Source organism: Spermophilus citellus (genome assembly GCF_964194105.1).
Source record: "Spermophilus citellus genome assembly, chromosome: 7".
In the NCBI taxonomy this organism is placed as follows: domain Eukaryota; kingdom Metazoa; phylum Chordata; class Mammalia; order Rodentia; family Sciuridae; genus Spermophilus; species Spermophilus citellus.
The window spans coordinates 111,729,303-111,756,246 of NC_138188.1; the positions used below are offsets into that span (position 1 = coordinate 111,729,303).

The 26,944-nt window shown below is 33.5% G+C and overlaps 1 protein-coding gene across 8 annotated transcripts in view; it reads right to left on the reverse strand.

Annotated features, from left to right (window-relative positions):
* Positions 1-26,944, reverse strand: part of DLG1 (discs large MAGUK scaffold protein 1) — a 275,660-nt gene that overhangs the window by 158,820 nt on the left and 89,896 nt on the right. For all 8 annotated transcript variants that reach the window (XM_081300853.1, XM_081300858.1, XM_081300857.1 and 5 more), the window contains exon 5: positions 10,195-10,359. In XM_081300853.1, coding sequence (XP_081156979.1) covers positions 10,195-10,359 — 165 coding nt within the window. The remainder of the gene's footprint in view (positions 1-10,194; positions 10,360-26,944) is intronic.

Below are 26,944 nucleotides of genomic sequence, written 5' to 3' on the forward strand. Positions count from 1 at the left end.
TGATAGAGTCTGGAGACAAAAACAAATGAGCAAAATAAATATATGGTTCCTGGAACTTTCATGATAAAAAAAGAATTAAGGAAAATTATAAACATGATCCTCTAGTGTTATTATAATCATTAAAATTATATGGTTTTGAATGTGTAAAAGTGCAAATGAATTGATTCTTTTTATAACCGTAAAATATGTTTTATCTAACATTATATAAATACTACTCTGGTTCATAAAAATATATTGCTTGATTGCTAAACAGACATTTTCTAACATCTTTACCCAGGTCTGTGTTTCTCAACATAATAGTGAACCTCAGATTGCCTGGGGTACAAATTAAAAAGTTACCTAAGTGACAATTAAGCACTTTTAAGTTTGAAAACTACATTTCTAAGCCTGACCTTTTAATGCTATGCTATTTAGTATACGGTTATTTAAAAACCACATGCTTTAAAAAAATTTTTTAGTTGTAGATGGACACAATATCTTTAAATTATTTATTTATTTTTTAAAATGTGGTGCTGAGGATTGAATCCAGTGCCTCATACATGCTAGGCAATCGCTCTACCTCTGAGCTACAACTCCACTCCCATCAACTTTTAATCTTATATAAGCATAACATAAGCTCCAATCCCAGCCATAGATATTTTTTTCAGATGTGGACTGATAAAATCTTGCTTGTCTATATGCCTACCAGCACCAATTACATGCAGCCTACTAGAAAGTAGCATTGCAAACTACAAAATGAGGTCCACTGCAAATCTGGCTTAGCAAGCAAAGATGCTTATGTTATCTCTATAATTCCTTCCCTAAGATGCTGCAAGTATGCTCCAAAAGGGTTGAGAGCCACGTGGGATTCTTGGGTTAGGATGTTTTGTGACAGAGATTATAACAGTTCCTTGTTTCATCCTAAGAATTATTAGTAGCTGGCAATTTGCGGCCCTAGATAGACTGATTCTGAGAGATAGAAGAGTAGAGGAAAACATTAAAGGGAGACAGAGAACTAAGAATCCTCTCTGGTTAAAAATAAATGAATGAATGAATGAATGAATGAATGAATTAATTAATTCTCCTAAATTTTTTTTTAAGGTTTTCCTATGAAACAGATACTTTAAGAACTGATTAATGTAGTTTATTCAAGTACTGCAGTAATTGGGTTAGCTCAAACTATGTACTATGATCCACATACTCTGAAAAAACCCTGGGAAAAGAAAAACAAAACACCCCTGGAATCTATAAAGGGTTTTTTATTATTCTGGATTAACACAAAAATAAGAACAATGAACAAATGCTGAATGCAAATCCCCTACACCTCAAGATGCAAACAACAGAAATACAGATTGAAAAGTAAACCATTAGTGTATATATATTTATTCTAGAAATTCAAAGAACTTGACAGATTGCTCCATTCCATCCTTCTTAGGGGAAAAAAATACTTCTCAATGTATAATTATTCTATTCAAATCCACTCACATCAAGAAAACAACTTATAATTCTGAGAAGGGCATCTTTATGAAAGTGTCCTGTTACCTGAGCTACAGAAATCTACGATCATCTCATCTATTGTCCAGTGGTAAATTCATACGTACAAAACCATCTAAATCACAATTGTTTTCACATGATTTGTTTGGGAAACAGAAGACTACCAACTGATCTATGCTTTAGAAAACCCTCTCTTGTTATACAACAGAATTGAGAGATAAACTTCATTAAAAGAAAATTTATGTTCATTATAGAAAAACCTGAAAATCTATTTAAAAATAACAAAATAAGAATTAACAAACAACGAAAACTACCCAAAACAATCACAATTAACATCTTAATATGCCATACAAAGATCAACATTCTTTTTTTTCTGTACAATTTTAAATTTTCTTCTTCAGAGAATGGTAATATATAGATTTCTAGCCTGAACAACAGGAGAAAGCTTATTTTAGTAAACAAAGTACATATATTTAGTGAATTATGTAACCTCAAACATGGTTATGATAAACATTAAGACTATTAAAAAAGATAGACAGTTCAAAATGTATATGTGATAGGTGCTCAATTATTTATTTGTGATATTTTCAAACTCATAAATTGGAGGGCCTTTAGGTATTAAAATAATGGCAAGTATTAAATGATCTTCGTGAAAATTTTAAAAAGGTTAAAGAACAGAGGAAAAATAATGAAACTCTAAAAATAACTAAAAAAAATGAACAACTCACAGATGTAAAAGCACTGTGAAAACAACGTAGTATGTATTTTCTTACTCTTTTATCACTAATATGGAATATTAAAGCATATAACTCTACCGAGATAAGACTGAACTAAGAATATAGGTTTGTTACTTATCTAGTAGGGAGATAAAATTACACACACACACACACACACACACACACACACACACACACACACATCTTTTCTGTATGAGCACCATCTAGTGGCCAGATTGTACACAAACTACATGTGCATCTTAGTACACCAAAGCCATCCAAAAAAGTTGGAAAGATAAAATCCAATACTATTTTAATGTTCCAGAGATATGGATAAAAAGTTGATTTCAAAGAGTGTTCATTATTTGCTTAAAACAGGAAAGGTGCAAAGGGGTATATTTGCTTAAGTCCATTCTTTTGTCACCCTCATTTCTCATGACTTTTTAAAAACTACCAACAACATCTGCTGGTGATTTCATATTAATCATAACCATGATTCTTACTAATACTGGATGACATATATCCAAAGTACGAGATATATTCATTTATAAGAATTACTTGTTCACATACCCTCTTGACAACGTTCACTTTGCACATTTCCAGTTTGAACAAAATTTTACTTGCCATTGAAGGAAAAAAACAAATGAAATTCTTTTGTTTCTTCAATAATTACTCCAAACTGCAACATATACTATAATGTACCTATTCTCCTCCTTGTCACTTCATCTAGATTCGAACCTATTTTGAAAAAGGACTGATGTTTTGCTTATCTGTTCAATTTATGGTTCTGACCACTTCTCCTGTTTCAAAATCATTTTCAGTCTTTAGAATTTTGACACTATTTTAGCCCCCAGATTCACCCATTATATTCTTTTCTTTCTCATCAGATAATTTTTCTTTTTATCATTACATCACTAATTTTTCTTTTTTGGTCAGGGGTGATAACCGGGGATTGAACACGGGGCACTCAACCACTGAACCAATCCCCACCCCTATTTTGTATTTTATTTAGAGACAGGGTCTAAGTTGCTTAGTGCCTCGGTTATACTGAGGCTGGCTTTGAACTCGTGATCCTCCTGCCTCAGTCTCTGGGATTACAGGCATGTGCCATCAGGGCAGGGTTATATCACTAATTTCTTTCTTGAGACTATTCCCAATGGTGGCCAGAAAATTTCCCTATAAGATTCTGAAATCATAGCTGGGTGCGGTAGTACATGCTTGTAATCCCAGTGGCATGAGAGGCCGAGATGGGAGGATTGCAAATTCAAAGCCAGCCTTAGCCTCGGTGAGGCACTAAGTAACTCAGTGAAACCCTGTCTCTAAATAATATACAAAATAGGGCTGGGGATGTGTATCAGTGGCTAAGCTCCCCTGAGTTCAATCCCCAATACCGCCCCCCAACCCCACAAAAAATTATGAAATCATATTACCTTCATGCTAAGCTCTGAATACCTTTCAATCGGTATCTTATTTCATTCATTATTTTAGTAATGAGAACTACTGCCACCACCAGTATCACCTTAAGAACACAATAGATTATTTCATAGCACATTTCATAATGGTAAACCTTTCACAAGGCTATTATTCATCAGCTCAAGATACAGGTACTTCATACCTTTGTCCTCAGTTCCTAACAAGTGTCAATCAACTTTCCTGCATTGCTGACATTTCCTTTGAGTATCACCCTTATACTACATTTATTTGTCCTGGGAACTGCTTCCAACTTTGACATCCTTCAACATCTTGCTTAAATGTCAACTTTCTTTAGAAAACTGCAATAAATTAATTTCCCCCTCTATTTTTTCATGTTATACCATGCTATGTTAACCACCTTTCAATAAAAAATATGAATAACTAAAAAATACTAATCACTCAAATCTAATATAGTAGCACAGAATAAATGGTGAATAAATGTTTGCTGAATATATGTATTTTCTGATAAACAAATGAATACTTTAGCTAACCGGATTTTAAAATAGTCTCTATTAAATTGATTTTTACCATAAGCTTCTATTAGAGTTATGAAGACTGAGCCTAATTTATATTCTAGTTAGCAAACCACTAATATTCAAAGATACTTTTTCAAATTACAAAATAATTCAGAGACTGAGTTTTATGAATAGCCTAATAGCTGCTTTGCTTCATCCCCAAACCACAATAATATAAAGTGAAAATGGTTCCCATATTAGCTCTTAAAAACAAAAAAACAAATAGACTGATAATCTGGTACATGATACTATATTTAAATAAAATGTACTTCATCACTGAGTTTTCTTTTAATTTAAACTAAAATTTGCCTTATGTCAAAATAAGGTGCCCCCCCCCCCGATTTGGGGTTCATAATAAAAAGCTGAAAGAACTCTAACCATTTTACATAATAACTGTTGTTCGCTCATAATCTATTCTACACCTCAAATAATTACTTTGTGGTAACTGCCACAATAACTTATGTATCAGGTAGAAAAAGTGGGAAAATGAGACCTTAATAATTACAAGTGTACCAGAATGCAAATCAAATTGTATCAAGAACTTAAATGTTGATATGCTTTTGACCCAGTAATTTGACTTTTGGAAATTCATCATAAAGAAATAGCCCAAGTACTTTCTTATAGATTATTCACTAAATTTTCTTTACAAACCCTAATAAAAATGGAAATAACAAATATTAAATATCAGACAAGTTCAACAAATTATAGTACAAATATACTATATATATTTTGTAACAAGTTTTAAATATTAAAATTGTTCAATTTAAATATTCAAAAACTTGGTACATAATATTACATGGGAACTATACCTATGAGAAAATGTGTATAACAAGTTTATAGTATGGAGAAAAACATTTTTTTAAAAAAGATGTAAAGTGTGATTTAGAAACAGGAGAAACAAAATTTAAATTACTACTTCTACTGAAGAATGAAAATCTGTATTTGTTTAGTTCAGATATAAATCAGCCAGCCAGCAAGCCAAAGGGAGGGACCATTTGGCTCAACTTAATAGTTCCCTGAGGCTTATTTATGCTTCAGAGATTGATGCTGTTAATACCTACCAAAAGAAAATATACTAAAAAAGTAGAAGAAAATGACCTACAAAAATGGCCAGGTTTTCAACTGTTTCTCATTGAAACCTGTTGATTTTTTTACCACAGTACACTAAGATTCATTCTTTATCTTATCAGACTGTGTCAACCAATGTTTACATATAACCACCCGAAGACTGCATTCAACTACAGCAATGTTAAAATGTCAGCAATTATAAGATACACACCAACTTCAAAAAGAGTAAAATGTAAGACAGGTGTGTCATAGAACTGATGATAGAGGACATTTTAATTTTAATAATATAATCCTTTAAATAAATCTTACATTTGTTTATAAAAAGCTGTAAGGTACAACTTCTATAATTCATCATAATCATTTGTCCTACATATGTAATAACAAAAGTTCTTTTCCATGTACAAAAGAAAAGAGCATTTTAAAGCAGATATCAAAAAAATCAGGTAAAACTGACATCATTCTCTTATATTGAGGATATTAGGGAACAAATGAGTCAGATTAAGGAACCAAGCTAGAATAAAAATTAAGAAACACATGTCTAAATAGCTAATGGGGTAAAGAAAAAAAAGGTCACACTAGAAATAAAATGTTAGATAAATAAAACATACATTTGTAGGATACAGTGAAGGAAAGTTTACAAACTAGAAAAGGCGGCTACATTTAGCAAATGACTTGAGAAACTAGAAAAATATACAAACAGAATCAACTTAAAGCAGGGGGGAAAAAAAGAGGACAAAGTGAGAGAAAATAAAAGAATTGTCTCTACCACTAACAGCCTGGATAGCTCTCATTTTGTTTCCCAAGGAAGGATCAGATTGCTTCTACCAAACATAATCTTTAATTGTTATGCAGTACCTTACATGTACAGTTGTTTTACATATGAACTAATATATGTAGTATGTATGTGTGAACATAAATGTGTACATGCAGGTATAAGGACAATGGAAGGTAAGGGTAGAGGTACACAGGCCAGGGACAAAAGAAAAAAAAATTTTAAGAGATGATTCTTTGAATAGTCAATCTTTGGGATTCACCATCCTTTAGCAAGAATGAAGAAGAAACAAAAAGGAACAAATAAGCAACATTAGGAATGAGAAGGGGGTCATGCCTACATGTATTATAAAAGATAATAATAGGATCTTATAATTTGAAAAATATATGAAATGGAAAAATTCCTATGTTAACAGAAAAATCTAAATAGTACTATAACCATTAAAGATCTTAATCAGTAGCATGAAATCATCCTTCAAAGAGAATTATAAAACCCAGGTACATAATTCACTAATAAATGATTCTTATGCACAATACATAAAACCAACAGAGGACTGATATTCGGACTATATAAAGAACTCTTACAAATCAGTAAAAAGGATGCTCCAATACAAAACAAACAAAAATCCTAAATAGAAAATGTTACAAAAAGGAAGCCTAAATGATCAATAAATATATCCCACCTCATTAGTAAACAGGGAGATGCATAATAAAATCACAAGATACTATTTCAAAACTAAAACAATGGTAAAGATAAGAGTATCAATTATTGAGAAAATGGATCAATTAAAAACTGCTATACACTGCTTTTAAAAATGGAAATTATACAACTACTAGAAAATAGCCTGGCATTAATCGGTAATAATCGGAAAATAACACCAACCAAAAGTAAAAAAATATATATATTATATTTATAAAACAGAAAACTCTAGAACAATGAAATTAAATAAAGAATGTCAGGAATACAATACTGAATAAAAAACACAAGCCAAAGATTATATAATGAGTCCATTACATGAAGTTCAAATTATACCAAATAAATATCTTTTTTTTTCTTATTAGTTGTTCAAAACATTACAAAGCTCTTGACATATCATATTTCATACATTTGATTCAAGCGGATTATGAACTCCCATTTTGATTAGAAATATAAATAGATCATAGAATTTTTTAAAGTATTTAAATATTTTATTAAATACAGGTTTTTTTGAAACCTGTTGGAAAGAAAAATTTAAAGCTACAATGTAAACTATGGCTTATTGATTGTAAAATAAAAATAACACTGTTGATTTTTTCCATTTTTCTTTCTTTCCTTTTTTTGTTTTGTTTTTGGTACTGGGAATTGAACTCTGGGGTACTCAACCACTAAGCCACATCCTCAGCCCTATTTTGTATTTTTACTGAGTTACTTAGTGCCTCACTTTTGCTGAGGCTGGCTTTGAAACTCGAGATACTCCTGCCTCAGCCTCCTGAATTGCTGGGATTACAGGGATGTGCTAACAAGCCCAGTTCCATCTTTCTTCTTCTTGGTTTTTAAATTTTTAGTTGCAGATGGACACAATACCTTTATTTATTTTTATGTGGTGCTGAGGATCCAACCCAGTGCCTCACACGTGCTAGGCAAGCGCTCTACACTGAGCCAAAACCCCAGCCCTCCATCTTTCTTTTTTTTTAATATTTATTTTTTAGTTGTAGTTGGACACAATTCCTTTATTTATTATTTTTATGTGATTGTATCAAACCCAGGGCCTCACACGTGCGTTTTCTAACAATGCAATAAATCACTAAACTTATACAGTCACTTCCTATTAAAACCGTGTTTCATTTAAAGTATGTTTTCATATGTGTAAGTTACTTTTTCTTCCTAAATATAACAAAGCTATAAATACTAGATGTATTTATAGATGATAAGTTAACAGCTAAATAAACTTCTCTAAAAGTCCTTTAAAAAAAACAGTACCATCAAATATCTTTTTACATATCAAATTAGGTCAAGACCTAAAGCTTGAGGAAATGTTGAATGTCACAGCCCATGAAAATGGCACTCTCCTTGCTGAGAGATGAGTGTAAATGGGGACAATAAGCTTTTTTTTTTTTTTTTTTTTTTTTTTTTTTTTTTTTTGCAGTACCTAGAGCCTCATTGGTGCCAGGCAAGGACTCCTCCACATCCTAGCTCTGGGAGGATAAATGTTTCTGACAGCAATTCGGCAATACCTGCCCAAATTCTAAAGGACAGGCACTCTGACCCAGTAATTCCACCTTTAGGGTTTATTCTACAAGGTCATATACACATTCACAAACACAGGCACAAGGACACCGAGGGTGGTACTGCTTGCTGCTGGCCAGCCTGCAGCCTGTCCACACAAGAACCTTCTGCACAGTTGTTAAAGACAGTGCAACAGCTGCAGGGGGCTTCTGCAAGATGCAGCCTGTGCATGGGTCCTGTGTATTGGGAGAAGCATGACTGCATAGCCACCCTGACAAGTTGCCTAGGAAGTGATTAGTATCCTTCTGGTACCTCTGTATTTTAAACCATGTTCATGTGACAATTCAAAATAGCATATATAGAATTTTTCAATGAATTAAATAAAATGACAGCAAACACTGTGACAGGTGATGGATTATGGACAATTTCATTTTTCTTGGGATTTCCTGACAGCAGTTTCTCACCTCTCTACTGAGGCAACAGATTATCAGGGAAGGAGAAGGGTCTTATGCTTGCTGAGGGGGACCAAGGTGAAAAGGGAGTGCTTGGAAAGTAAATAAAGTCACAGGCTAGGAGCCCCAAAGTCCACCTATAGGATGGGCAGGGCAACAGTCAGCCCAGGTGTTCAGGACTTTGCCAAGGACTGAGCTGGCCACTGCTCTGCAACAGAGATGACACAGACATGGTGACACGTTCCACCAATGAATTTAGGCTTTGGGAACTGAAAGATCTCCTCTCTTCACAGGGAAGGGAAATGGGGTGTGAGATTCAGAGGATGAAGTGATCAGGTGAGCATACAGCTCAGAAAGGGAAGAGGAACCCTCTAGAGTCTGGCACGGATGTCATGTGAGCCAGAAGACCAGCAGTGACTATAGCTCATGTCCCAAAGTAAAGAGGGATGTGGATAGAGAGAAATCTTTGGAGGCAAAGGGTGATGTGGAAATACCAGGCCTATGATCAGCAAAATGGCCCCCTACCCAGAGGCTACTGCAGTCCCACAAAAGAATGGAGAGAGAGAGTCATCAGGCCCAAGTCAGGTGTGGAGCCATGGCCTGGCCAGAGCAAATGCTCCCCACAAACCCAAAGAGACCAAGTGGCAGCAAGGGTAGCAAAGAGGATGGACAATGTCCAGAGCAACTCCTGGCTGAGGGAGTGGCTTTTAACATCTGAGCCCCTGCCAAGGATGCCAGGGAATAAGAGACATACAGAATTGAAGTTAACAGCTGGAACATTCTGCTATGGACAGGACTCGCTAGCTCCACCCTCAACACTGGGGTGGGCAATGGTGCAGCCAAGGGAAGAAGCCTGTACAGGATTTGTGCTGGCATTGGCTTTGAACCAGTGCTCAGGAACACAATGCCTTCCAGCAGGAAGGCTGGGAGAGGGCGATAGAGACAAAGGTCAACCAAAGGTACAGCCAATCACATGGCTGATCCACTGTCTTCACAGCCTGGTAGCAACTCCAGCAACTCTACAACACTGTGCAACAGTCTCACCTGTGTTGTCCCTGCCCCACGCCCCCTTTGAGTGCTCCTGGGGCAGTGGGAGGGGTTTGGGCAGGAGGTGGGGGATATGATAGAATTTTTTTATAAGAAAGGGTAAAGACCAAATTCAAGATTATGGTTACTTCTGAGGGGAGAGATGACAGGATCAAGAAAAGTCACATATTGTATCTATTGATATTTAATATGTATTTAAAATGTCTTAATGTGGCATCCAAAATATAATAGTTACTTCCTCATGAAAAATTTTAGACTTAAAGATACTATTGCTTAAGAAAGTTATTTTTAAAATATATTTTTAGTTGTAGCTGGACACAATACCTTTATTATTAATAAGTACATGAAATTCCCTATAACTATGAAACTAAAATCAACCAAAGGTAGGGGAATGTACACAAAAATATAGTTCTCGTAAGTATAGCTTAAGTAAAAACAATATAATTCATAGCATAACATAGTTATTGTCCTACCTTTATTGGTGAAATATGAGAATGAGAAACAAATCCATGGACATTCTCAATCTCTGACAGGTTCTTCTCTGAGACATGGACCAATTCTGGACCTATCACCTCATTAGTGATTTGTGGGGAAATGTGTTCTTGGGGGGGTGTATCTTCATCTTGATACCGGTATTTCTGTGAAGTAAAGAAGACAATTAAGTATGAAAAAGCCAAAAGCAAAGTGAGTTTACTTCAAATTTTGGATAAACCAACACTCAATATAAACAACATGAAAAGTGCATTTTATAGTTTAATATATCAAGTCTGAGATAAATGAGTCTCTTAGAAGTTATGAAAAAAATCCTCTCTTCCCCCTCTCCTCTCTCCTCCTCTCTCCCCCCTCCCCTTCTGCTCTCTCACCCTCTGCTCTCTCTCACTCTCTCTCTCCCTCTCCCTTCTCTCTCTCCTCTCTCCTCCTCTCCTCTCCTCTCTCTCTCGACCCCCTTCTCTTCTGCAACTGGCTGCTACAGTTCCACTAATAAAATTTTTTAAAAAGTTATGAAAATAATAAAAATTAATTTTCTATAAAACTTCTAAGTAATGTGAGTATGTAACAGTTGTGATTCTGCAATCTGTATGTGGGGTAAAAATGGGAGTTCAAAACCCAATTGAGTCTAATGTATGAAAGATGATATATCATGAGCTCTGTAATGTTTTGAACAATAAAAAAAAACTTCTAAGTAAAATTTGGTATTTAAATAAATATTAAATGCTTAAATATTAGTATTTAAGTAAATATTAATTTTATTATTAAAAACAATCCGAAGCCAGATGAAACAAAAGCCTGAATACTGATTTACCCATTTCTTGCAAAGTATTAAAATGAACCATGTATTTCTAAAATACAGCTATGTAAATAAAGTAAATGAAGTCAGCATGAAAAGCCAAATTTATTTAGCTGAATTAATTTTCTTATTCAGTCAATTTGTACAAAAAAATGAAGGGGGGAAAAGTCCACCATTCAATTTCTTACTGAAAATTAATAGAAAAGAGCCTTTTACCTGTAAAATACACACACACACACACACACACACACACACTCCTAAGCAATCTATTTTTAAAATTCAAATCTACCTCACACCACACACAAAAGTAAGATAAATTAAAATTACAAGAAATGGAAGAAAATACATGTTCCTTAATTCAGGCGGGGAAGGTCAATGCATAAGCACAAAATCGAAACAAAACAATATAATACTCTCCTTGCCATCACTCCCAAATAAATCCACTCATAAAGCAAAGGCACAAATACAACAGGAAAAAATATTTAAAAATAAAGATTATTAACCACTATAAACTTTATAATTATTTGAAAAAAAGAATAGTCAACAAATGTAAAAGTAAGGATTTATTTTAAAAAGTCAAACAAATGGGTCGATAAACTTAAAAGGAAAAAAGGCTCAACTTAATACGCAAGAAAACATAGTCAACATTCAAAGAAATGGGCATAAACCATCATGTTTATGGTAGTGGTCTTTTTCTTGAAGGGCAGTTTGGCAATATGTTTTGAGAGTCCTGACAATGTTTCTACTCCTTCAGTAATTCAATTTCTAGGAAAGACAGCATTGATGAAGAACATAAGTATTGGTTGTACATAGAAAAAAATGTAATTTGTAAAATACACATATAAAAATATTTAACTATGGACCTGTCGAAAGTTTCTGTACATCCCTCAGTACTTTCTAAACAACATCCTTCTGTGAAATGGTACCATTACTTACAAAGCAGTAAGCTGGCTTACATCAGCATTAGCTAGCTTATTAACATGATACAGGAAATCTATTTTTACATGTAAGCCTCAATTATTTTCAAAACAATGAAAAAAACTCCTAATTTATCCTATAAGTAAGGCTGAAGTTAACATTAAAATAATTATAAAACCTACCAAGGTTTATAGGTTCAGTTGAGTCTAAGTAAAATCTAAGTACATTCACACCTTAGAAGAAGACATGATGTAAAGAATGAAATTTTGTACAATCTTTGGAAACTTTACAGGCATTCCACAACTTAGCATGTACTTTAGGAAGAAATACATGCATGAAGATACTCACTACAGTATAGTCTGAAAGAAAGAAAACTCGGAACAAGCTTCTTATCAACAGACCAAAAAGAAAAAAGGGCAAATAAATTACAATAACCCATCCTAGGAAATATTATATACAAGTTAAGTTGGGTAAAAATCCAAAAGGGAAGGCCGAGGATATATATTAATAATAAAAAAGCATGTTTCAAAACTATACATATTTATACATTATATATATAATTACATATCCATAAATATATATAAAAATACAAATACACATTTTCAACATCTTTAAGCAAAGCAATACTGTATATACTAGAGGGCTAAGGAAAACATTAAAGATCTTCTCTGTCCATGTGCCTGCCCTAACCTTCGCACATCCTTGATGAAACATCTAAAGAATGCTGATTTCTCAGAAGGTTTGGTTCATTCACAAAAACTCAAAGACATTCACTTATTTCAAGACAAACACTCCCAATCTTTGGGGATCGGGGCAGTACTTGGGAGGATGAAGTGTCCTTGAGGAGATCACTAAGTCACACTGTTTGTTAGAATGGAGCTTAAGGAACATCATAGAGAATAAGACTCTGGAGTCTTATTTGTCAAGAGGAACTTCCCAGTCAGGACCCTGAAAAGCTGCCCCCAGACTGTCTCATGACTTCAGGTATTGGTGTTTTCCCTGACCTGGTGATTTATTTTTTTCTTTCTCTCCTGCCTATAAGTTTTTCTTTAGGGGTGGGTGAAGTTTTACCAAGGATTGAACCCAGGGGCACTCAACCACTGAGCCACATCTCCCATCCTCCCCCGTCTCAGCCTCTAGAGCCGCTGGGATTACAGACATGAGGGCACTGCACCTGGCGCTTGCACATAACTTTTGCTTCCATATAAATATTAAAATAATATTAAAATAAATGCCATCTTGTATAAAGAGAGTATTTTAGTGTTTATCAGATTCAACCTACTAAATTCAGCTGCGGCACATATATACTTTTCTTATGACATACATAACACTTTATATATGTGTGTATATACATATCTATGAATGTACATATGTAATTTGCAGGAACTAGAAAGGAATTAAAGCAAAAAAAAAAAAAGTTTCCTCCAAAAAGGAAAAGAAGAAACCTCTTTTAAAATCTGTCTTGCTGGGCATGGTGGCACAGGCCTGTTAATCCCAGCTTTGGAGACTAAGACTAAGGTAGGAGGATTGCATGTTCAAAGCCAGCCTCAGGAAAATCAAGGCACTAAGCAACTCAGTGAGATCCTATCTCTAAATAAAATACAAAAGAGAGCTGGGGATGTGACTCAGTGGTCGAATGCCCCCCACCCCCAAGTTCAATCCCTAGTATCATCCCCACCAAAAAAAACCCACCCTCACCACACACGCAAACCTGTCTTTTCACTTTCCAACACAGTAAAGCAAATACAACAATCTTTGGGGCTACTGAGTTATTGGGAAACTTTCATCCTTCATCCATCTCAGTTATTACAACCCCTATGTGATTTGTGTAGGAGGGGTGTAATACGGACTAGGTTGACTGGCATATTATGATCCATTTAATCAAGCCAAATGAATAGTGAAACAGGCACAGGCCCCTGGGATACCAGACACATCAAAACCTGCTGTGTTTACCATCCATGTATGTCACTCTGGACAATTCTGTATGGAGCTTGTGGCAGCAGATTTGATTCTGGTCACAGTTACGGAAGGAGACAAAAGAATGGTATGCTAGTTGGAAAGACAATAGTATGCCACTTATGAGCCCATCACCAGAGAAGTATGGATAGAGGTCATACATTTGGTGAAGAAAAGACGGCACAAGAAAATGCCACTTGGCTACAATGTAGATTAGAGCACACAGGTTGAAAGACTATATGTAGCAGCTGTGACACACTGGGGACTTCCCTTAAGATGTGTGATATTGTTGGCTGCATTCCCTTAAGATGTGTGATATTGTTGGCTGTATGCCTGAACTGTCTTGCCTGCTCTCAATGCTACCTGCAATGATTAGATGCCATTGAGGGGCATATTAAATGAGGTGACACTTCTCTTCAGTGTTGGGAATAGATTACAATGTCCCTCTCCCAATATGCATTGACTTGTGTGGACATGGTTACAGGCTTGATATAAATAAACATTCCCCAGCAAAAGAGGAAACCAGAAGGCAACTATCAAGGGATTAATACAGCTAAGTGCTATTATGAGAGTGACCATGACACAAAACAGTGGGCTCAAGACTAGGACATATTATGGATTTTCCATATTAGGGAGAGGGAGAGGGAGAGGGCACACACCATTATGAGAGGTAATCAAAATAAAAAATTAAAACTCGAAATTAATAAGTTAGTTTGGGAGAGAACAGAAGAATGGGAGAGAAGAGTCAAAACCAATGCATGAAAATCATAAAAAATTAAAATGGGGGGTACTAAACCCACATAGTCTTCTCATACTAGACAAAGGCACCATAAATATACATTGAAGAAAAGATAGCCTCTTCAACAAATGATGCTGGGAAAACTGGAAACCCATATGTAGCAAAATGAAATTAAACCCCTATCTCTCACCCTACACAAAACTCAACTCAAAGTGGATCAAGGATCTATATGTTAAAACAGAGACTGCACCTACTAGAAGAAAAAGTAGGCCCAATCAACTCTCCACCATGTCGGTTTAGGAACCAAATTACTCAACATGACTTCTAAAGCACCCCGTATAACATGTTATAAAAGTGATGGGTGACAGTGGAATGGGGAAAACAGATATGTGTGTTAATATTGTGTATAGTAGTTTTAATTTTAAAATACAATGTGCAAATTCATTACTTCTTATGTAATGATACTATTATAAATAGAAAAAAGAATACAATGATAGTCATAATTCATGTCACAACTTTCACTCCATACTGGATCTATAAAATCTAATGGAAACAGGAATTTTTATTCTTTAAATTTTCTTCTTTTTAAAAGAAACTACTTTGTAGTTTTAAATTTTACTAAACTTCTACTTCATAAAATATTTAGGAAATTTTGTCTCAATCTATTCTGAACTTTCAGAAACATAGTTCTGAAATCCAAAGATTTCAAAGATTTCATCTTTCAAAGACTGGGTTTTCTAAAAATTCAAACTTGGATATTTTAAACTCAAAATTTATTTACAAACTTATACTATATTTTACCAACCCAGCATATCATTATAAGATGCCCCACTAATTATATGTACACTTAAAAAAAATGCTGCTAAATAAATTAAGGGCATCAACTGCAAATAATTACAAATTCAAGATAAATTAAAATTAGAGAAAGGTATATTATAAAATCAATGAAATATATTAATTTCATTGATTTTATAATATATTCATTAGATTTCTCAAAATTCTTCACTTTTGTTTTATAGATTTTTTTTTTTTTTTTTTAGAGAGAGAATTTTATTTATTTATTTATTTTTAGGCTGACACAACATCTTTGCCTGCATGTGGTGCTGAGGATCGAACCCGGGCCGCACGCATGCCAGGCGAGCTCGCCACCACCTGAGCCACATCTCCAGCCCCCTGTTTTATAGATTTTTAATAATTAAAGATTATTCTTTCAAGAGCAAAACTATATTCTTGGTTTCAAGGTTAAACTAAATGGTTTCTGTCAGTGGAAAAGAAACTGGCATTAAATTGTTTTACTTAGAGAAGCTAATGCCACAGCAAGATACTAAAAAGTCCATAAAACTGGCAACACTATAATTAAAATATAGCTAGTGGGTATGCAAACAACAGAGATTTTTTAGAGTGGGAAAGGAAGGCACCATCACCTACAAAGAACAGTGCTGGGCTGGGAATAAATATCCATAGTAGGCCTTGGTGCAGGTGTTTGTCTTACTTTTCTTAAATACAGTCCAAAGAACTCCTTCCTCCCAGAAAAACCCAAGAGTCAAGAGCTTCTCTACTTTCCTGCGAAAGATTATAATCCTAATCCCACTGCTTGGGCTTCCCGGCTTAGGAAAAATTACTACAAATCAATGTGATTTCCACATTACCACAATATCGTTCTTCTACTTATAAATCTTGAAAGAAAAAAACAATCTTGAAAGAGCTTAACAATACAAACATGGATATAAAACACCATTTGTTTTATTCATAACAATGTTTAATATGAAACTTCGGAATAGAAACAGAAAAATCCTAACAATTAAATATTTATCTTCAACATGATGCCAACAGTAAATTTGTTCATTTATTGCAATATTTATTTATTTATTTAGGATTTAGAATAGGTAACTAAAATGCATATAAAATCCAGCAAGAATAAAGTGTACAAATAGGTAATGAGTGTAATATCTTTAACAATCTCAAAACTATAATTAAACTGTAATCATTAACAGTTTAATGGTGTATGAACAGAAAGATCAGTGAAATGAATAAAACTGAGACTTTATATTAATAGAAATGTGGTACTATTTGATAAAGGCTATATTTTCAATCAATTTCACTGACTAAAAGGTAAGATTATTCACTAAACAACCAAGGCAAATGGCTATCACAGAAATTATTCAAATAGTTAAAAGATTCTTGAAAACTGTAACCACAATAACAGATTCTTTTAAGACTATAACTATAGAGTTTAAGACCTTTATAACTGTTAACATAAAATGTGGAAGTAATTCAATACAAAAAGGACTGATAAATTTGATCAGCAGCCAAAATGTTAAAAACTAGGAAAAAATATTTATAACTTTAATCCAAATGACTGACTGCAAAAACATATACAAAAACTATGAATCTCTTAAAAAAAACCAACAAAAAAAGTATATAAAGCCCTCCAGCCCTCCCTCCTTAAATGTAGAAAAGGAATATAAAATAATTCAAAGAACAGAAATCAAATAATTCTTAAGAATTCCATCTTCATATACCTTTGAATTTTAAATCATTTAAATACATAATACATCATTCATTAAATAACTTCAAAGACTAAAAAAATAAGTTGAAAAATGATCATTACTTACTAGAGACTATAATATGCAGCTAGAAAATCTAAGTAAAACCAATGAAAAATCAAAATAGGTAATTTAGTAAGTTACCTGATTTTATTAATTACTAAGAATCAGATTTATCATATTTAAATGATAATTACTCACTGAATGATGCTGAGAATCTGAGAATCAATCTTATCTTACTTCATTCTCCCAATTGTACTGGATTTCTGAGTCAATGACCCTGGCTTCCAAAAATGGACATGTCTATTGTCCGAGCTAAGCACCACAATTCTTCATAATACTGCAGCTCTAGCAAGCACTAAAGTTTAGGCAACCATCTAGGTCACTCATGCTGAAGCAGAAACTTGATCTTTTGACCAATTGACTCTATTTGGCCAATTCTGGCCTCAGAGATAGTTTTAATTAAATTCATTCTCTCTAGTTAAATCTGCAATACAAATAGAGGTAAAAACTCTTTTGAAAAATACATGTCTGTTTAAAGCAAAAAACTTATAATAGTCTTATAGGATTTAAAAGGTATGTAGTATTTAAAACATATTGATAAAATACATGAGAACTATTTTATTTTGTTTTATTCTAGCATAAAAGATGGCAGAAAGTGAAGGATGGTAGTAGTAGTAAATAGTCCTGAACAATTGTAAGATTTCTGCACTTTATTAGAAGTGATAGAATATTAATATTGAAAGACTGTGAAAAGTTAAGGATTTATACTGTAATCTGTAGCAACTAATAAGAATACAAAGTGGCATATAACTAAGAAGTCAATAGTTAAAAGAAAATACTAAAAATGACTCAAACAATCCTAAAAAAGAAAGGAAGAACAAAGTAAAGAGAGGGAACAAAGAGAAATAATTTTTAAAAGCAGACCTTAAACTAATCATATTGATAATGTTATTAAATGTGCATGGACTTAAAAACACTATAACTAAAAGGCAGAGACTATTAGAACAAATAAAAAAGCCTGAGATGTACTTTACATATAAAGACAAAGAGTGAAAGCATATGAATGAAAAGATATATCTGATAAATTATAAGCATAAGAAAGCAGGAATAGCTTAAAACAGGCTTTAAGACAGTATTTGTCTAAACAAAAAGATTTCAAAATGATAAAAAGTAATCCACCAGGAAGATACAACAAGGTTAAATGTGTGTAAGTAATAGCAGGAATTCAAATTATACAAACAAAATAAACATTAAAAAGGAAAAATAGATAATTCCACTATCTTATTAAGAGATTTAAACTCTTTGATCAAGATAGAGCTATGCGAATATCAATAAAAATAGATGGCCTGAACAAACTATTAACCATCTTCACCTAAATTATATTTAAGGTACACTATATTCAATAACTGAAGGGGGGAAAAACAATATTTTCAGTGCACATTGGTACATTTGCCAATGTAGACCATGTGTTATGCCAAAAAAACCAAGTCACACATTTACAAAGACTAAAATGATAAAAGAGTATATTCTCTGACTACAACAAAATTAACTTAGAAAGAAACAAGATATCTAGTAAAGAACATAGTTTGTCCACTGTCTCTGCTGATTCTGTATCTTAAGGTTCTTTTTTGTAGCGTCTTGAGATGAATCCTTACTTAGATCACCAATTTTGATCTTCTATTTCCAATATAAGCATTTAAAAGTACAATTCCTTTCAAGTATTCATAAAATTTGGTAATACCATAAGACCACTCTCATCTCTGACACTGGTTGCAAAGTTTGAGGTTCCCCTTGAAAGTCTGAGGAAAAAATGTGTTTCTACTAAACATGCATAGACTTTCTTCTTGTTGTTACTCCCTTAACAATATAGTATAACAATTAATTACATAGTATTCACATTGTATGAGGTATTATAAGTAATCTAGAGATAATTTTAAAAACACAAGAGGATGTGCATAGGTGATATGCAAATACAACAACATTTTATATAAGGGACTACAGTACCATTTTGGTATCTACAGGGGTCATGGAACCAATTTCCCATGGATACCTAAGGATGACTGTAACAAAACCAAATAATTGTCAAAACTGATAAACTGCTATTCTAGACTACTCAAGGAAAATATAAGAGGATTAACAATATAAAAAATGAAAGAAATATTACCACTAAAAAATCTACAGACCTGAAAAAGATATTAAGAAAATAATTACAAAAAAGTTTGTTCAAGTAATGTAAAAAGTGAGATGAAATTAAGAAATTCCTTGAAAAACACATCTTACACACAAAATTCCAACACAGTATGAAACAGTAAATCTCAGTGACCCTATATTATGTCTATGAAAGAAAATGAATTTGTTATTTGTTATCAAAGTTCTTCCCACTGAGAAAACTCTAGGTCCAGAAGTGAATTCTACCGAGCATTTAATAAAGAAATGTCAGTTTACATGAATTCTTTAAGAAAATAGAGATTTCCTAACTATGAGATCAGCATAACCTTATTACTAAAACCTGACAAAGATACCTGAAAACAAGAAAATGTGAGATGAACATGTGATATGAACATAAATGCAAAAACTCCTCATAAAAAAATAGCAGATTAAGGATAATCCAAAAGATTACCATAACCACAAGATTTATCACAAGAAAACAAGTTTATCTTAACATCTGAAAAATAAGTCAGCATAATTCTCTATATTCACAGAATAAAGGAGAAAATCCTATGATTTATATAATGAATATATTCAAAAACATGTGATCCAATTAAATATTCATGATAAGATACTCAGAAAACTAAAAGTTGAAAGGAACAATTTCAACTTGATAAGGGATATTAAGAAAATAATTAAAAATTTACAGCTAACTTAACTAATGATAAAATACTGAATATAAGATGGGGCAACAAGTCAAAGGATGCTTATTTCTGTTTAACATTAGCATGAAGGATCTAACCATAGCTAGAAGGCAAATAAAAGAAAAACATACAAAGGCCAGTAAAGAAGAAGTAAAACTGTCTCTAGTTGCAAATGAAGTAATTATTTACAATGAAAATCGGAAGGAATTTACAAAACTACTAAAACAATAGTTGAATACAGTAAGGTTGCAGAATATAACCAAATTTTTATGCCAAGTGCAAATAATTTGGAGTCAATTTTTTAAAAAAATTCATTTGCTCCAATTCAAAAACAATAAATTACCTAGTAATGAATTAAACAAAAGATGTGCAAAATGGCTTCATTACAAATTATAGAACATTTGCTAAAAGAAACTAAGACTTAAAGAGACAGAGATATGATATGTCTGAGAATTGGAAGACTCAATTTGGTAAGATACTCATTTTCTACAAATGATCTAGAGTCAAAGGAATCTTAATAATAATTCCAGCATATCTTCTGTAGAAACTAACAACATGGTTCTAAAATACTGAAAGTCAAATGATCTAAAACAGCTGAATCAAATTTTAAAAGACCTATATTACCTGATGTCAAGTCAGTGCAACACTGGAGAAAAGGACAGAAGTTATTAATGGAACAGAATAAAGAGTTAGAAATAAATTCACACAATTGTTCAATAGTTTTTTGACAAAGTGCAAAAGCAATTTAATGGATGAAGGAAAAGGCTTTTTAAAAATGAAATTAGTGCAACTGTATGTCCATATGGAAAAAAATAAACACAAACCCTTACATCATACATATATTAACTTGAAATGGACCAGAGAGGTAAATGTAAATACCCTAAACTAGAAAACTTCCAGAAGAAAAATATTTTAAAATCTTACAGTAGGAAAAGATTTAGAACACAAAAAGCACAAATAAAGTTTTTGATAAAGTGAGCTTTATTAAAATTTGTGTTGTTTGAAAGTCATCATTAAGAAAAATAAAACTACAGAATAGCCATTTACTTTTCTTAATGAATTGTAAAAGATCTTTGTATATGAGAAAAACAATCTGATTTTCTAAAATGGGGAACAGATTTAAATAATACTTAATATATCAAAGTTTGCTAGAGCTGCTATTAAAAAGCACCACAAACTAGTGTCTTAAACAACAGAAATTCATTATCTTATAGGTCTCAAGTCTGAGATCACAGTATCAGCAGAGTTAGGTTTTTTCCTAGGCTCTGAAGAAGAATTTGTTCCATATCTCTGTTCCTAGTACCTGTTGGCAATCGCTGGCATTCCTTGGCTTATAAAATGCATCACCCTGATCTCTGCCTACATCTTTACGTGGTGTTCTTGCTATAGGCATATCTCCCCTTTCCTTAAGCGCACCATTTATTTTGGATGATACCCATCCCCAATTTTCTATTTGTGCTACTTCATTTTAACTTGATTATCTCTATAAAGACCTCATCTTCAAAAAAAAAGTCCACTTTCGGAGATACTGCGTGTTAGAACTCCAACATCTTCTGTTGAGAGGATGGTAATTCAACCCCCAACACTTACAAGATTAAGATACACTAATAACAAACATGGAAAGATGCCCAACATCACAAATCATCATGGAAATGCAAGATAAAACTGTAACAGATACTACATACCCACTTAGATAGCTTTTATTTATTTGTTTTAGTTATGTCTATATGTCAGGACTAGTGTCGGTCAGACATCTGGGACTCTCATATACTGCTGAGACACAAAAACAATCATTCTTATACTTAGGACATAAAAACCACCAGCAGACACTTATCAGAGACATAAACACGTCCACACAAAAATTTAAACGTGAAGATTCATTGCACCTTTATTCACAATAGTGAATAAGTTGTAAATCAATCAAAAAATTCATCAACAAATATGAATAAACAAAATATATCCACGTAGCAGAATATTCCTTCAAAATAAAAAGAAGCCAATTACTGACATAAGGAATAACCTCAATGAATGAGTTAAGCTAGATACAAAATGAGTTAAGCTAGATACAAAAGTCTTACACTGTATGAATCAATTTACACAACTTTTTTTTAATATTTATTTTTTAGTTTTAGGTGGACATAATATCTTTAGTTTACTTTTATGTGGTGTCAAGGATCGAACCCAGTGCCTCATGCATGCCAGGCAAGCGCATTACCACTTGAGCCACATTCCCAGCTCTACACACAACTTTTAAACATGCAGAATATTTATAATGACAAGGCAAATCAGTGGTAGGGAAATAGAAGGTCATATGGAATATACAGGAACACAAAGAATCTTTTTGGGGTTAGAGAAATAACTTTGTGACAGTGGTTTCACAGGGAATTGCATCTGTCAAAACTAATCAAACTGCAGACTTTAGATGAATGTAGTTTATTGGACATAATAATTTAATAAAAATTATTAAAGTAGTACATTTCTGCAAATTTGTTAGAAAAGTTACTATTCCCAACAGTAACAATGAGAACTTACATTGCTTTTTCTTTTTTTATACTGGGGATTGAACCCAGGGGTGCTCAACCTCTGAGTCACATCCTCAGCCTTTTTTATATTTTATTTAGAGACAGGGTCTCACTGAGTTGTGTAGGGACTCACTAAATTGCTGAGGCTGACTTTGAACTTGCAATCCTCCTGGTTCAACCTCCTGAGCAACTGGTTACATTATATTTAAAAGGCTCAATCTCTATGAGGAAAACTCCAAACTTTACTGAAGAAAGAAAGAAATATGGAATAAATATAGTTGTTCTTGGAGAAAGGCACAATATTTTAACAGCTAAATTTTCTAAAATAATGTATAAAAATATTTTTGCAATCAAAATATCAACATAGCTTTATTGTATGGATGGGGGTGCCTGACAAGTATTAGTAATTATTATCTGAAAAAACTAGCATGAGAGAAGACAAGAAAATAATAGGTTAAAAGGTCATGAAAGGACTGGTTCCATCATGTATAAAGAAGCATAAAAATGTCTCAATAATTGTGGGAAACCAACCTTACACGTGACTGAGTTACACTACCCGGCTGGGTGCTGAGGCACTGTCGCAGAAATGTGGCAAAGCTTTCCCCACCCTTCTTGGGTTGGAGGGTCCGTGTCTTGTTTATGGGTGTGTCTTGCTACAGCCCCATGGGTGAAGCTATGTTCACCTGTTCCTTTGTATTATAACTCCTTACCCTGTTTAGGATAAAATCTTCCATGGAAGTACCTTGTGTGTGTCCCCTTCGCTTACTGTGCCCTTGGGTGTGGCCTACCCAGATGTCAGTCAACCTGCTGACAGTGGACATCATGAAGATAGACTCAGCCCCCTGAAACCTGACCCATTGCCTCATTTGAATAGCTTCTCCTCAATAAAAGAAGTCAGCATGTGCTCTCGCTCTCTCTCTTCCTGCAGACCCTTAAGGTCAGAGGAGCCAGGGACCCCAAAGAAAAAGGTATTTGTGTCTCTTGTGTGGTTATTTTTCGCAGACCAGTTAGCCCGTTCAACTGACCCCTGAGCCTTTTAGTCTCGAGAACAGAAACCTTGCAAATAATAAAAAGAACGATGATAATAACACAATCAGAAATATATCAATTGAACAGAACACAATCCAATAAATAAATGTACAAACTTAATAACATGATAAATATGATATTTTAAATCAGAAGTAGAACAACAATTATTGAACGCATAATGTTGGGTAAAGGGCCACCTTGGAAAAAATAAATGGAATTCCTACTTTGAAGCCTAACTTTAAAAAGAAAGAGAAAAAAGAAAAGAAATTCACATGCTAAATAACAAGTCTAAATATAAAGAACTGAGCCATATACTTAAGACAGGGCAAGTTTGTTCACATCCTAGAATGGTCAGTTTAAGAATCAATTTGAACACTTTAAAAAAGTTTAAAACTTCTGTATCACCAACTTAAAGAAAAAAAAAAAAAAAAACAGGACCTTGTGATACTAAACTTGTTTTCTACCACTGTGGAGGTTCAATCCCCAGCATCAAAACAAAAAGCCTCCAACCAGTTTGGGAGGAAGAGACCAATAAGATTACAATAGAGTCGGTTTTTTAAATGTATAATAAAGTCTTACAAATCCATTTTTAAAAAGAAAAAATGAGCCAGTGATACAAACTAGTATCAAACATGCATTGCTTAATTCTTTAAAACCAACTAAGAATACCTTAAAAACATCTGCCACAAGTTCCAAGTGGCCTATGTATCACATCTCTTAATGGCTATGGGCTTCAAGGGAAGAGTTGTTTTATATGTACTTTAACTCCAGCAACTGCAAAATCTAGTTTAAAATAGATTTAAACTTTAAAAATAAACAATGCTATACTGTCAAAAGAAACCCACTCCTGGACCTTAAATCCAGAAAAACACAGCCAATTTGCTTCACTTCTTAAAGCATTCCATAAGAAAAAAGTTATTACTTTCTACTTCTGTAGACTAAGAAGCAATCAGGAACTTCTGCTGCTGCTTAATGTGTTTTATACCAAATAATGAGTAAACTGTATTCTAAAAACACAATTTTTAGAATTTATTATTGGAACAACTTGCAATAAAAATCAAATTATGATTATTCCCAAAGTCAACCATGAAAAATCCACATAACCCCAATGTACCTTAGACACATATAAGTTAAAACACAGGTAGCCATAAAGTACAAACAAATACACAATGTGTATGGAAAATATGGTTTTGAAACTAAAATTCAGATCACCAAAACATTCACTGTCTTATTCTCTACCATCTACTTCCATACATATGCTCAGGAAAAGCCAATCAAAGGAGAAACCAAGTCAACATAAAAACCAAAATGACCACAAATACAAACTATATTTCAATAATAACCCTGAATGTTAAAAGCCTAAACTCATTAATTAAAAGACATAGACTGGGAGATTGCATTTAAAAAAAATACCCAATAATATGCAGCCTTCAAGAGACTCATCTCACAGGAAATGACATCCACAGACTAAAGGTAAAAAGGTGGGGGGAAAACATATCACTCCATGGACCATGTAAATAAGCAGGGGTTTCCATTCTAACATAAAATAAGATAAAGTGCACTTCAAACCAAAGTTAGTCAGAAGGGATAAAGACGTTCATTTCATACTGCTTAAGGGAACCATACATCAATAAGATATAACAACTGTAAATATATATGCCCCAAACAATGGAGTATCCACATATATTGAACAAACCCTTCTCAATATCATATGAGCCAGGCTATATGGGCAATGACCAAACAGACTCCATTTTACCCTAGAACTCCAAATCATGAAAGAAATGCTTCTCCCTTGAGAAAGAACAGCCTCTGTAACACCCATTAATAGTTACCTAGCATAGCATACTTGGCAACACAGAATAGCAATTCTTATACAATGTAAAATTGTTCTTTGGTTTCCATTTTTCTTGGGCAATGTACCTTGTCAGAGAATGATTGTCCCAGACGTTAGTAACCTCTAGCTTGTACTGAACTAGGGTCATTTTGACCCACTTTCCTTCTGCTTGCTTGCTGCTATGCCAATCTGGAATGTCCGGTGGGAAATACTAACGTACCCATTGCATTGTCTCGCTAACTGCCCAATTCAGTTTCTGTACCTGCTTGCTTGCAGCTACGTCAACCCAGATATGGTTTTTGCAATTTTTGCCTTTAAATATCCTAAAATGTTGAGGCTTGAGGCTGTTCCTTGCAGAGACAGTTATGGGTCCTGTGGGGGGCAGTCACTGGCCAGCCAGCTAAATAAAGACTCTTCTATTTGGACAAAACTGGAACTTAGTGTGTTTTCTGAGCGACCTGCCCCACAACAAGACCACAACACAACAATACTTGGTGGACTTTAACACACCTCTCTCACCACTGGATAGATCTTCCAAAAAAAAATTAAACAAAGAAACTATAGAACTCAATAATACAATAAATAATTTAGACTTAAAAGACATATATATTTCGTCCATCAACAAGCAAATAAACATTTTTCTGTAGCTTTTTTTTTAATCACTGAATACAATATGTACCAGACTTTTTTTTTTTTAATTTTCGGCGGCCACAACATCTTTATTTGTACGTGGTGCTGAGGTTCGAACCCAGGGCCGCACACATGCCAGGCGAGCACACTACTGCTTGAGCCACATCCCCAGCCCAAATAAACATTTTTCTCAGCAGCACAGGATCCTTCTCTAAAACAGACCATGTGAGATACTACCTTCCATTCTATCAGACCATAATGGAATAAAATTAGAAATCAATGATAAAATTTAAAAAATAGAAGCTACTCTAACACTTAGAGACTAAACAATACACTATTGAGTGACACATGGATAACAGAATACATCAGAAAAATTCTTAGAGATAAATGAGAACTCTGATAAAACAAATCAAAATTTCTGGGACACTATGAAGGCTGTGCTGAGAGAAAAGTTTGTTGTACTGAGCTCATTCATTAAAAGAATAAAGTTAACAAATAAGAGACCTGACATTACATTTCAAAGCCCTAGAAAAAAAAAGACTAAATCAACACCAAAAGTAATAGAAGATAGGAAATAATTAAAATCAAGGCTGAAATCAATGAAACTGAAACAAATGAAACAACTGAAAAAACTGACAAAACAAAAAGCTGGTTCTTTGAAAAAATAAATAAAATTATCAAAATTATCAACCCTTAGCTATCCTAATGAAAAGGAGGATAGAGAAAATTCAAATTACTAAAATTCATGATAAAAAAGGAAATATCATGACAGACACTATTGAAATATAGAAGACAACTAGAAATTATTTGGAAAATTTATGCTCCAGGGGCTGGAGTTGTGGCTCAGCAGTAAAGCACTCTTCTAGCATGTGTGAGGCCCTCGGTTCAATCCTCAGCACCACATAA